Source organism: Cibotium barometz, chromosome 3, assembly GCF_041138505.1.
Source record: "Cibotium barometz isolate CiBa-2024 chromosome 3, ASM4113850v1, whole genome shotgun sequence".
NCBI lineage: Eukaryota > Viridiplantae > Streptophyta > Polypodiopsida > Cyatheales > Cibotiaceae > Cibotium > Cibotium barometz.
The window spans coordinates 19,776,920-19,791,609 of NC_141048.1; the positions used below are offsets into that span (position 1 = coordinate 19,776,920).

At 40.3% G+C, this 14,690-nt stretch overlaps 1 protein-coding gene across 1 annotated transcript; it reads left to right on the plus strand.

Annotated features, from left to right (window-relative positions):
* Positions 1-1,530: 1,530 nt before the first annotated feature.
* Positions 1,531-13,127, plus strand: LOC147639816 (uncharacterized). The gene is made up of 3 exons (XM_086824000.1): positions 1,531-2,346; positions 12,578-12,639; positions 12,932-13,127. The coding sequence occupies exons 1-3, from the start codon at positions 1,531-1,533 to the stop codon at positions 13,125-13,127; spliced, it is 1,074 nt and encodes a 357-aa protein (XP_086680126.1).
* Positions 13,128-14,690: the final 1,563 nt, after the last annotated feature.

The following is a 14,690-nucleotide window of genomic DNA, read 5'->3' on the forward strand; positions in this document are numbered from 1 at the left end:
GCCATATGGTTAAATTCTAACTTAAACCCTTTCTATGATGATATTTGGACATACATTGGTCAAATCCTATGCATGCATATGGTAATCATAACACTATTGAGTAAAGCTTTGACCATGTGGTCAAAACTTGAGATTTGTTTCGAATATATCTTATTTTTTGTACTTATGTAGGTTTATTCAATGGCAAAGAAATCTACTTCGGCAAGGAAGGAGAATCAAATCATTGATGGAGTTAGTGGGGATTTTGTGTGGCCTTGGTTTATGGATGTTTATGACAAAGAAGGAAAAAGGGCAAACAATGTCCTGTTATATGCTTCAAAGCTTGAGGATTCAACATATGATCAAGTTGGGATCATTGAGGGGTTGATGGATGGATGTGCTGGGAAGGAAGGGATCCCGTGTATTGTAGTAAAGATCAAGGGAAAGAACATTGAATACAACCTAGATCCCTTATCTTTTCAATCCACACATATAAAAGAGGATGAAGTATACTCTTTGAGAGCAATGGGTTGGAGCCTCCCAGAGGAGATATCAGGCACACAGGACATAATAGCTACATTTGAGTCTATCAAGCATAGTGAACTTCTTTCTCCTACAAAACATGGTGTTCGACCAAAGAAGAGGACAAAGATTCAAGATGCACAAGCACAATCAATAGCTTCAAACTCACAGGCTCTTGGTGTGAGTGTACCTCCTAACACTCCTCTAGACAACACAAACCAATCTTCAAAGGCACAAGTAATCCAAGCAACACCTTTGGTGTCACTTGAAGTCAAGGGTGTTGAAAGAACCTTTGACTTTGCAGACATGGTTAAGAAGAAGGGTAAAAAGGATGGTTCAGGATTTCACATGTTTGAAAAATACTTTCCATTTGGCTCAACCACACAGTTTCCTATTGATGTTGGTAGATGCTATGAGGCACCACCTTTATATGCCTATAGAACACTTTGTTGGGATTATGTGCAAAAGTTGACATCATCTTTTGTAAAGAATCCCATGAATCCAGCAACAGTAGCATACCTCATGCCCTTTTTAGAGGAGAGTGATGTGAAGCGAGTGACGAGGTGGAAGTGGATAAGCTACATTCTTACTCCTATTGGATCATATCAGGTCTTCACTCAATCCATGCGGCAAAGATCTATATCCTAAGTAGCACTCATCGATGCCTAGCAACCAAACATCTATATGCCACAAGGAATGCAAGAATCTTGGTGGACTGTCCTGTTGAAATGTGCATTGAGCTTTCTAGGATGACAAATATGGAATCCCACAATGTTATGAAGAATGGTCCTTATCTTGAGCAACTTCAACAAGTAAGGGATCAATGAATAGCATTTGGGTCTCCACCAAAACCTCAACAAGGGCTTCCAAAGGGTAGTCCTCAAAGAGTACCATGGGAGGTAATGATGTACAACCTTAGCTTGTCTTATTCAAGATGCATTTGGTGTTTTCTTTCTCATTTCATATTTTTATTTTTGATAGAGATTTCTAGAATACATTGGAGAAAAGTGTACATCACGTGATTGTCATATGATAGTGAGTACACAAGAGATATTTGATGGTTGGATTACCATCATGAAGAGATACTCAAAGGGGGAGCTTTCATCTCAAGAGGATACCACCACAAAGAAGGGAAGGCAACCTTCTCCCGCAACTTTTCGTTGCCTTATGGGTCTAAAGGATGGGGACATCCTCACATTACAAAAGGAAGTTAATGATGGACACATCGTCTTTCTTAGAAACAAATGGGACAAAGAGGATGTTGTTGACATGGAGACAAGGGCAAAGCAAATCAAGCAAGATAGGGTGCTCCATGAGGAGCTAGTTTCTCTCTTCAATGCCTCAACTCATGCTAGCAATAGTATGATGAAGAGTTGGGAAGATCTTGTTGCTGAATACGACATCACCAACGATGTATACACAAAGATTTTAGGTGTTTGCAGTGATTGGGTGTCAAAAAAGCTCACACGTGGGGCTGATGCAGGACCATTGCCAAATGGTGCAAAAGACATTGTGAACTTTCTTATTGTGAAGAAGCAAGATCCTCTTCATTCTTCTACTACCTTACCTTGGCAAGTATATACTGTGGGGTGCAACCTTGAGGCATTCGATCTTATATACAATGTGTATAAAGATCCTATTACCATTGGTGTGGTTGTCCTAGAAGCGGCACATGGAGTTGGGGGCATGACATGGGATTCTATCATGTTTGGAAAGGTGGTCTTCACATTGTTAAAAATGACATGTGAGCCTAAACAATTCATTTTGTTGTCATTTCTCAACCGCAAACAAATGGCAGCTATGGAGGAGGCCCTTGAGAATCTTTCATGCAAGTACCATATGCAAGTTGGAAGTGTTGACTTCCTACTAATGGCCAAGAGTCTTGCTTTTGGGGCCATGGATTCATTTGTTGTGTTGACACTTGTGACCATGGAGAAAAGCTTCATCAATCTAGATCGATATGTTGGAAATTCCAACAAGCCATGCATTTTGGATAATGAATCCATTGAAGCCATTGACAAAGAAGGAAAGGATGGAGAGCTTGAAGAAGAACAAACTATTGCAAAGGCCATATTTAGAAAGAAAAAGAAGGTCATCAAGGCTACAATCAAGGCATTCAATGATGCACATGAGGTTGTATGTGATATATTCTCATGTGGTGTTGCATCAACGCTCGCATTGAAACATCACATGAAGACTATTGCAGTGGTGTGCAATAGTCAAGAGCAAAGAGAGATTGAAGCGGCATGTTGGAGAGCCCATGAGAGCGCCAACCCACCTACAAGAGGTTCCTCCCATTGGTGCTCTAGCTCTTGACCTAGCGCCGGAGGGTGTGGATGAATCAAGCCAAGACATAGCAAATATTATTATGAAAGAAAGGTTGAAGGCTACTTCAGGTGTTTGAACCTCTCTATCTCTAACTTTTGTCAATGAGAACACTATGGTGTAAGGTTGAACTTGTGTTTTGGAGGATGATTTCATGACATAACATTTCCTACATATTTTCTCATTTTGTGGTGCTATCTAAAGCAAGCCTTACAAGCCTATTTCTCTCAGTTTTGTGTTTATTGTTTAAGAGTCCTTATTTCTAGAAATATTTTCATCATATTGTACCTAAAATTGGTTGCAAAAAGTTTGTGCTTCTGTATTAAAATACAAGTATGAAGTACATGATAATGTTGGAAGAAATATTTTCTTGTATGGTATAGCTAGAATGCTTCAATCAATTGCTATTACATTACTTTGATCCAAATGTTGGTATTGGTTTTCTCTAAAGTTTTGTGTCCTTCAATATTTTGCCATGTGGTCAAATATATTAGAAGAAAATGTTTTGTGTCATACAACTACATTGAGTTTTTCAATTTCAATTGCAGTGCTTTGATTGAAACATTAGTATGACTTGTATTATCAAAGGTGTCAATGTGGTGTCTATTGATATTAGGCCACATGATCTAATATTTTTTCTCTTGAAATATGTTTTTCTAAGTATGCTCAACATGCATATCCTACATGCACATCAATGTGGAATATTGTAGCATGTGTGTATGGAAAAATATTCTAAAATGTTCATTGCAACTATATACATTGTTGTATCTTAATTCAATAGTCATATAATATTACTTTTTGAGATTTTTTTGCTAGATGGTCAAAAATATATTTTGATGAAATATCTACCATCCATGCATACTATTTACATATTAAATTTAATGTCTTATACAATGTATATATGGAATAGTACAATAAACTTAGCCCTATTGAACTATATATAATGTTTTTATCTTAGCTTACTAGCTCTAAAATGAAAAAAAAAACTTGTAAGAGACTAGATGTCTATTTTGTTCTTAACCTTTGTGTTGTATGATAGAATGATTCAAATTTGACTAAGAATAGTCTATTTGCATATTTGGCAGATTTGAGCAGAGCAAACAAAGTAAGTGATGTGGCCTTGGCGAAAAGTGCTACCAAACTATGTGTGATACTTGATCTCAATGGTCTTCTTTTACAACGTTGTTTTTCCACATCAAAGAGGTTCCAAAGTTTTCGAGTGCACAAGCAATGGGTTTTTCTTCGACCAGGATGCATTGAGTTTCTTGAAGCTACATTTGCAAGATTCCAAGTGGGAGTTTGGTCTACAGCTTCACACAAAAATGTCATCGCAATAATCAATTGCTTGGAGAGCTATGCAAAAAGGAGATATCCTTTTTTCATGATTTGGGGACAGGAGAAATGCCATACGCATCCACTCAAGATCATCTATCGGCCAGACAAGATGGGGGTGGAAGCAATGTTCAAGCCCCTTCAGTATGTGTGGAATGAATATGGCAATGTTTGCGAACATAGCAAGACTATTTTGATAGATGATAGTCCCTACAAGGGGTGTCCTAATCCTCTTGAGAACTGCATCTATCCACAAACATTTGATGTTAACCAAGGAGACTCAATCTTGATTGAGGAACTTCTACCCTACTTGACTCGCTTAAGTGGATCCCATGATGCACATGAAGTCATAAAATTTGATCGATATGGACTTGAGCCAGTTCAATATGGACATGAGTTGTACACACAATTCAAGGTTGTGATTGACACATGGCTTAAAGGAGATGATAATGCTATGTCATCTTCATCATCAGTACAACCCAAGAACATCAATCGTGGAGATGGAATATATATGAAACAATCTTCAATCACTTCTTGCTTGAAGAGATCATCAATTGTACAAGGATCATCATCAAGAGTCTCAATTCATCCAGCCCATCCATTGGGTGTCTCACAAGTATCGAGGTTAAAGCGGATTCCTTTCGTTTCTACTCTAAAGGATATGGAAGCAATGCAACTTGCTCATCAGCTAGGATATAAGGATGACTACATAAATGGTCGTGTAGCTAGACACTTCATAAAAAACCTTCAAAAATTGTACTTTCCACGAAAATGATGTGACACAAAAATAATACACTATTTCTACAACTTGTACCTTGGTGTTTATAAATGCGTTCAACATCAGAGAGACTAGCTCAAGATTTCTAGATTGTGATTTCATGGAAGAATTCATTGTATTATATACAAGCTCCTCAATGAAGAATGATATTCTAAATGTAATTTGATGGAGAAAATGTGTTTTTATGAAAAGGTATACTAATTGTGCTTTGATATTAAATGAATGCGTGTATGAATGCAAAATATACTAGAAAAGTTTAAATCTCAAATTAGTCTCGGTATTGTTGTTTTGAATTTTATTTTCAAGTATATTGTTGAAGTTATATTGGAAGAAGAAATTTCTTGTATGGTAGCTAGAATGCTTGAATCAATTCCAATTGCATTACTTTGATCCAAATATTTGTCTAAAGTGTTGGATCTTTTGATGTTTTACCACATGGTCAAATATATAGGAAGAATTTTTTTTGTATCATATAGCTACAATGCTTTTGCAATTGCACTGCTTTGATTGAAATATTGGTATGACTTATATTATCAAAGGTATCAAGTTGGTGTCTATTGATATTTGGCCACATGGTCGAATATTTTTCCTCTTAAAATATGTTTTTCTAAGTATGATCTACACATATGTCTTGTATGCATATTAATGTGGGAAGTGTTGTAGCATGTGTGTATGGAAATATATTCTAAAATGTTCATTGCAACTATATGTATTGTTGCTTCTTAATTCAATAGTCCTATAATATTGTCTTTTGTAATCTTTGGCCACACGGTCAAAAATATACTTTTATGAAGTATCTTGTGGTCATGTAGCTAGACACTTCATTAAAAAACTTTAGAATTTTACCTTCCGCAAAAATGATGTGACAAGAAAACAATACATTCATGTCTCTAACTTATACCTTGGTGTTTATAATTGGAGACTAGCTCAAGGTTTTTGGGTTGTGATTTCATAGAAGACTTGATTGTTTTGTAAACAAGATCATCGTGGAAGAGTGATATTCTAACTATATTTTGATGGAGAGAACGGGCTTTGATGAAAAAATATACCAACTGTGCTTTGATATTAAATGACTGCAGTATGAATGCAAAGTATACTAGATATATTAAATCTCAAATTAGTCTCATTATTGTTGTTTTGATTTTTATTTTCAAGGGTAACGTAGATATCCTTTTTCCAACTTAGAAACATTCAGCACAAATATAGACAAAAAGAATATAGTGTGCTTTGATCTCAAATAATTCTAAGTAATATTTTTTGGGATTTTCTTTTCGAGACTATTAACCACACATACATATTCTTTCCAACTTACTAGAAAGAGCTAACCAGAATTATAACCATACTATTATATTGTATGGCGACTATGCATATGTAGTCAAAGGTCAAGGGTTGGAGAGAGAGAGAGAGAGAGAGAGAGAGAGAGAGAGAGAGAGAGAGAGAATGCATTGATGTCCAAGCATCATGTATTAATATAAAGTGAAGTAAAGAAGAAATTCCTTAGGAAAACACACATACTCTATAGTTTTCTAGTTATTTTTTCAACATTTAATTTGCTTTATTCTCATAGATAAGGTAAACTTTTAGGTTTGGCTATAAAAATACAAATATTTCTATACAAAATGCACAAAAAATAGGTCTATTTCTCAAAGTGGGACTTAGGAAATTCCCAAATTTCCCAATATGGTGTTGAGACATCATTGGTCTCTCTACCTTCCTCTTGTCCCAACAGGTCCACATCTCAATTGGCTCCTTGTTTTTTAAAAGGTAGCCCAAGCTTATGGAAAGACTTGAAAAACTGGATGGACATAAGACTAGGAGCAAGCATGGATGAAAAACCACCTCTAAACTCCTTAGGTGAGTCCAATAATGAAGAACCTATAGAGAAAGTGAGAGAATTCCAGACCCTCCCCAAGGTGCTGGTGAACAAACTAGGTTACTATTTTGAAAGTGAGGACATGAAAGCACACGTTATTGCACTTCTAATGGCCAAGATATTGCTTCCATGCTCATAGTGTAGCAGCAATGCAACCTCCATGCACTTGAGTTTGAGCAGAACATGTATAATGAAGAGGTGGAAGTATGGGGGTAAATATGCACTCAAAATGATGGCTTGTATCTCTTCAAGAAGGGAGGGGATGAGAAAGATTGGCTTCGTTATGTTGAAGCTATTGATTCTCATATAGATTTTTGACATCAGTGGTGGCAAAGAGAGCTCAACATTCCCCACATTCTAGAACATTAGTGGCCACTAAAAGGGAAGAGAAGATACACAAGTTCCCCGTCTCTATCAATTATGAAGGTAACACTGTACTATGGATCCCCAAGGCCTCGGTGTGGTCACCCCTCACCGCCCTCAACCATGAATCCCATAGCCCTAGCACACACAAAATATATGGTGGGTATCTGAACCACTCCTCAAGGAACAATGGTATTTTAAGGGTAATAACTGTATCTAGGAGCGCCAATCTATCACATCAAAGCTTGCACCCTATAGGCCTCTCCAAAAATCAATCCACCACACTGTAGTGGAGACCAAAGGCTCCCTTAAAACCCTAACCACCATTGACAACTGCCTTGAATAAGGGAAAAGAAAAAATGGAGGAGGACTAACTAGTAGTGGGATGCATACTAGGATTCAAGGTGAAGGATATCCCATCCACATCTACCACATCCCAAAGGACAATTGGCAAGGTGAAGGATATCCCATCCACATCTACCACATCCTAGAGGCCAATCGGCAAGGATCTTAGTTTTATACATGTCTCTAGTCCACTCCCCACTAAATCAAGCAGACTTCCTTTCCTCACCATAGGTAAACCCAAAGCCTTTGCCAAAATGGAGAATAACATGGCCATGGCAATGCCAACAAGATCAAGCTATATTCTCTAGCCTTGCCTTATGGGAAAGGCTAGAAAATGACACAACCATGGCCTTGCCTACCCCAACAAGACTAATCAAGCTCCATTCTCTAGGCTTGCCTTATGGTTGAGAAACTAATGGGCAAGAAACAGGTACAAAACCCTTGACGAGTAAGTGAGTGGTGCCAAATGTTGAAGAAAGTAGATGTGTTGGTATGTTGTGAGGGAGAGTCCCCGCCGCATATACACACCACTCACCTTCATGGCCTTCTCCTCAATATCCATCTGAGTATACCATTGGATGGGGGGGACATGACGAGTGAAATTGTTTTTCCCACTATGAGCTCTAAATCACCTAGTTCCTCATGAATGAAAGGCACTCAAATAGGGAATAACTCTATGCACAACTAGAAAAATTATCTACATGGCCCATGAACGCATGTTCTTTCAACTCATCATGCTTGTTCTTTCACTTGGCCATCCATGTTCTTTCCTCTGGCCACACACATTCTTTCACCTAGACAGGCATGCTCCTTTACTTGGCCATGCACATTCTTTCACCTAGCCATGCATGTTCCTTTACATGGCCACACATGTTCTTTCACTTGGCCATGTACATCCTTTCACTTGGCCACACATGTTCTTTCACCATCACCCCCTTTATGAATGTACGTTTGCCCCGGCTTGCGTACAACCATTCCTTTAATTAGCCTAGGAATAATACACATTTGCAACCCTGTGAACATACATTCTTTCACTAAAAGTATATAAAGGAGGGCCCCATGCTCATTTTTTATTGTTCCCTCTGTTTCTACCAAACTCATGCCATTTTGAACCACACCTGCTCCTAATGTCCCTTGCTCATTTTTCACTACTCCCTTTTTTTCTAGCTAAACTCTTGCCATTTTGAACCATGCACCTCCTCCCACTATCCCAACCTTTACACACCACTCCACCTTTGTTTTCCATGCCATTCGTAGGCATCCAAGCATCATGGTAACTCAGCAACAACATGCATGGAGACCTCTTTCGAACCCATCAAAAACTGAATCACTTAAAAAAGAGAAAGACCCTTGAAGTACATTGGCACCATTAGGAATTTAGCATCTTAGCCAATAAGGACTCCCCCTGGGTCTATCCCTGTAGCTCAAAAGAGGCATATGATCCACAACAATATCATGTCTCTAGATAAAGTCCTCACATACCACATTGCTTGTGCTATAACATTGCTGGTCTTAAGTGATGCCCTTCTTGGATAGGTTTGGACTTGGCAGCTTGGTGGCACTCCCCAGTTGGGGGGCCCAGATTACTCCATTTGCATGAGATTTATCTCTATATATGACACCCACTGCACAAGGAAAGAGGAGGACCCCATAGGCATTGTGCACACCATTCCGCCAAGGCGTTGTGTACACCATTCATGGACTACATTATCCGTGATGCCCTCCACTTATCTCATGCCATTAGGCCATACCAAAAGATCTCCACGGTCTAAAGGATTGTCAAGGATATTATAAGGGCACAAGAGGATAGGGTAAAATGGGAGATTATTATCTGACTCGAGCCCATTATGCCCTCTCACGCAACCCTCACCTTACTCACCCAACTCCTCTAGACAACAGACATGTAGAATAGGTGTAACCCGAGACTCCTTACCTAACTTAAGAGGAGGCACATTGTCAACTGGTCATACCATTTTCACCATTGGTTGCAAAGTTTGGTGCCACCATGGTCCTCACTAAAGTTATTTACTTCGCAATTTTGGGTGGGATTAGCTACCTCATACTAGGGTGCTACCACTATCAAAGTTCGGTGTGCCACCATGGTCCTCACTAAAGTTATTTACTTCACAATTTTGGGTGGGATTAGCTACCTCATACTAGGGTGCTACCACCATCAACAAAGAGATTCCACCTTCAGTTCGTCGCCCCAATGGAGCCAGCCAGCCTCTCCACCACTACCCAAGAAGCATTACACTTATTTCTAGGTCTTATGTAGAGTTCTTGGAGAGACACCCCCCTTCAACACCCTCCCTCATCACCTATGATGCCATCAAGTGGCTAAAGAGGGCCCCTAGTTAACACTCCATCAAAGACAATTACGCCCATAGCCAACAGGGCATACTCCCCCATCAATATCCTTATCCTCTATCACCGAGCATGAAAGTAGCTCAAGGGCGTGTAGGATTACCACCAATACCTCTTTAGCACAGACCATGTGACCTACCTTCAAGAAGTCACCAATGAGGATACGGGAGACCCTCATAGTGAAGAAGCCAGAGGAGGGGGATAATGATGATGATAGTAATGATAAGGAGACCCCCACTAGTTGTTCAATGATGGTGGGCAGCACTCCTGGCCCTTGTTGAAATAAGGGATGCTAGAGTGTCACCACCTAATGAAAGAAATCCCATAAGCTTAATGCAAGCCTTGTTGTACCTACCTAATAAAAAGGGTCACTTTTAAGCAATGAAATGAGGCAAGCTCTCAAGCCTCGTTATAAGTCTTAATCTTGTAACTTGATTGTGCTTGAGTCTAAAGCTTAATTAGTTTAGTTTTTTCATCATTATGATTGCATTTAGATATCATCCATCTTAGCTTATCTTAGCACTAGTAATTTGTATAGGATTAATTCATCCTCACCTATCACATTGTAATTAGTATAGGATTAATTCATCCTCACTACTATCACATTGTAATTAGTATAGGATTAATTCATCCTCACTATCACCATCTCCATGGGAGCTTAGATCCTTAAGTTTTAACATGGTATTAGAGCTATCCCTATCCCCTTGATCTTCTCTCATCTCACTTGCATTAGTTATTTCTTAGCTCCATTAGCACTAATTATCTCACTAATCTCCTCATTAACCCACCTTATCTACTAACTTGGTGAGAGGTGTAGATTTGCAACCCTTGGTTCTCCCTATCCTTTGCACCATTTCCAAATTCTTCTTAAGGGATCTTCCTCACCCCAAGGCAACCGCATAGCTTGAGAATCTCGATAAAATTAGCCGATTGCAACTTGAAATTATTGTTGCCCTTCACAACTAGTTTTTTGATTGATTCTCCCTATCTGTTCAAAATTGGGTCAAGCCCTTTTAGGGCTACCTTAGCATTGCTAGAAGCCACTCACAAATCAAATCTTGAGCCATTTCATCCACGAGAGTGAGCACAACAGGTTGAAATCTAGTCACTTTTTTCTGAGTAGATTTAGGGTCATAAAGTCGTTTTAAGCTAGAGATCTTTGCTAATGCCCCTCATCAAGCTCTACAAGCCTAATGTAAAAAGCCCATGGGCAACTGATAATAGAGCTTTATGCAGGATGTGGAGATTATGCTATGGTAGTGCATAAATTAGGCATGAACATTGTTTATATTGATCTCGACGGGGACATTGTGGAGGGTGTCTTGATGAAAATTTTATTGTAGTGAAATAAACATATTTGTTTTGTGGATATTCAAGTGGCTAGGTTTAGCAATTGTTTAGGATTATGTCATGATCTTATTTTTCATATGAAAAAAGAGAGAAAGAGGGCAAGAGCAATGCATCTTGGGGTTTTGCAATAAGATATCATTGACAATTTCAACGATGTTTATGCGCAACATGTCATACAAAGCAATAAAGAATTGACATTTTCTATATTGTGTGGATGAATAGGGTATTGTTAAGATTGTAGACTCAAGGATCTGTATGCAAAACATAAGTGTACTGTGTTGAGAAATGAGAAGGAAATAGAGAGAGAGAGGGAGGATAGAGAGAGTGAGCAAAGAGAAGGATAGAGAGAGAGACAGTTATAGAGAGTGAGCAAAGATATATATATATATATATATATATATATATATATATATATTATTCATAAAAAGCCAACGGTACAAGGCGATGGCCATCTTTAAAGAATAAAACTAAAAAAACTAATTTAAAAAATCGTCAAGGTGTGTTACAAGTGGGAAAAAAAACAAAAGCTTGGCTAGCATGGTGGATGGTAACTGGTGGTCTAGGAGTGGGAAGTGGACTTTTTTTTTGGGGGGGGGGGTGTATGTGTGTGGGGGTATAAGTGAACACCAAAGATGAGGATAAAGAATGGAACGAAATGGGGTATTACTTGCCTGATGAAATTGGAATAGGGTGGGCAAGTGGGGAGGTGAAGAATAGGTTTAAGTCGGTGTTGGAGGGTCTAACGGGTGGTACCATTTGATGCAGGATCCATTAGCCAATGGGTGCGGTTGACCATCCATGGTGGTTAGTTGTATAGCTCTGTGAACCAAGATTTGTCGAATGATGAATGGTCCTTCCCATGCTGGTACGAATGTTTTTTCCCTTTTGAGGTATACCGCACGCCTGGTACACTGGTAATAGATCACCTATGCCAAAGTGGTGCAAGTGACGATTGTCAGGCTTTTTTCTGTAAAGATGTTTTGAGTCTGTGTACATATGGGATGCATGGTGTGCAATAAAACTTTGCCTTGAATGCCCTGGCAAGTGTACAGACGGAATGGTTTTGGAGTGATTTAGTGCATGCAATTTTCTTTGGAACAGCTGTTGGAGACTTGGAGTTTTTATTTGTATGAGTTTTTTAGTCGTCAAGAAGGTGTCTGGGATGTGTGTAAATAAGAGATGGATGAGCATGAGGATATCAATGATAGGTTTTGCCTCTGGTGGAAATAATGTTGACATGCTGGTTTATGTGGAGAGAGCTCAATTCAGACTGTAAATATTGAATTCACAAGGGACGCCGGCAAAATATAAATTACTTTTATGCTTGAGTTTTGAGAATCTTTTAGGTTTGGAATGGCCATCTTGGTAATGATGATGCTGATGATGAGGCAGTGGTTGGGCGGCTCTGGTTTTGGAAAGGTTGTGGGTGCAGTGTGATAACCCGAAGCACAAAATAAAGAGAGGAGAGTATGGCCATCTAATTGAAGTTTTGAAATAAGGAAAAAATATATTTATAATCCATGTGGCCAATAATGTTAATAGCCACATGGAAGGGTTGTAGGCTGCCACCAGCGCAACATCTTGAAAGCACGAAGGTTTGGAAGGTGGCGAAAAGACAGGAGAGGTGGGCCGCTTTGAAGGTAGAGAGGCTGTAGGTCGCCAAAAAGCAGAGGGAGTTGTCCTTGTGGTATGGTGTGCAGGCGAACCAGGTGGACTAGAAGGCGTTGGGGAGCTGCAGAGAAAGGATCGCCAGAGAAGCTGGTGGACGAGCTGCAGGCGCTTAGAAACGCCGTGTGTAGTGGTGGCCGCCTTGCTGAGGAGCAGTTCAGGGCGTGTGCAGTCTCACAGGCGCTAGAGGAGGAGCAGCTCTTTGGCGTCAAGAAGCAGTACAGGTGAGGAGGCGCAAAGCTAGTGTATAAAGGGGCTGGCGACGACTGGACCAAAGACAGGAGAGGTGGCCGTCTGGTTGTAGAAGACTTGGGCGCTTGTGCAGACACAGGCGAAGAGTGTGTAGGGTGGCCTTGTGCATGTGAAGCGCTCTCCCTCAGGCGCTGCAGCAGCTGCTCTGCAGGCTGGAGAAGAAGAAGACCGCCTTGAAGCAGAGGGTCGCCGAGTTAAAAAGGTGCCGGGTCCAGAGGGAAGATGGCTAGCTGCAGGCGCTTGGAGCCGAGTGTGTAGGTGGTCGCTGTGTAGGTGACCTAAGGAGAGCTGCTGGTTGGCGCAGAAGGGTTGGCGCTGAGCTGCTGCTGCAGACAAAAACAAGAGACACAGCCGTATGGTGTGAAGGGCTGATCACAAGGTTGGTGATATAGAGGGCTGATTCTGCAGAGACGCCAGGGAAACTGTCAAGAGCAGTGCGAAAGGAAGCTGAGGCTGGTGAGTAAGAGGCTGCTGGTCGAGCTGCTTTGCAAGTGTGGAAAGCAGAGGCCAGGGCTCATGTTGGTAACCAGAGAAACTGTTGGCTTTTCTACTGAAGGCAGCTGCCTTGTTTCGAGACTTCGGGTGTGAGATCAAGAGCAAGCTTTGGGCAGTGTGTGTGTGAGTTGTTTGCTGTGAGTGTGATATATAAAGGAGAGTGCGAGGAAGAGTGGGTTGAAGCTTGTTGATTAATAAAATTTATGGTGATGGATCACCTCTTGTAAATGGACAAACAGGGTTTGTGTGATATGTGAGTGGCTTAGCCTTGCTGACAGATAAAAGGCTTTTATAATGAGATATGTGAGCTGTTAAAACTGCCTTTCTTTGGGTATCTCTGGTGGTAGAGAGAGAGAGAGAGAGAGATTTATCTTTCCAGCTAGAGAAGCTGGTGGTTCCCCTTATACTTGTGAGTGTTCTGAAGGTGGTGAGTCGACGAGCTATAGTGGCCTTCTTGTGTTCTTGAGCTGCCTCACATCTTTCTGGTGCCCCCACTGAGGAGTTGCTCTGCTATTTTCTGCAGTTTATCAGGGTGTGTGCCCTAGGTGTTGAGAGTTTTAGGGAAGGAGTTTTCTTGGATCTGAGGTGAGGTTTGGGGGTGAAAATGATGTCTTATCCATAGTTTTATGGTAGCCCTAATGAGGATGTGGCAGACTTCTTGGAAAGGATGGAGGTTGCATGCATAAGCAACCATATTAATGAGTTGGTACAGGTGTTGCGGCTACTGAGCATCTGTTTGAAAGGGGATGCAAGGACCTGGTACAGGACTTATGAGGAGTCATTGAGGGTTGCTATTCCACATCTTGATATGACTGAGAATGGATTAAAGACAGCACTTAGCAACAGGTTCAAGAAGGTAGAAGACCCCAACAAGGTTTGCCATGAGGTGCAAGCTCTGACACAAGGTGAGTTTGAATCATTAGATGATTATATGAAGAAATTTTCTTTGGGAGACTCTATGCAGGGCTTTAGGGGAAGACCAGGTGCCGCCTGATATGATGAAGAAAAACAAGTTTGTAGCCGGGCTTAAGAGGAGTATTCGCT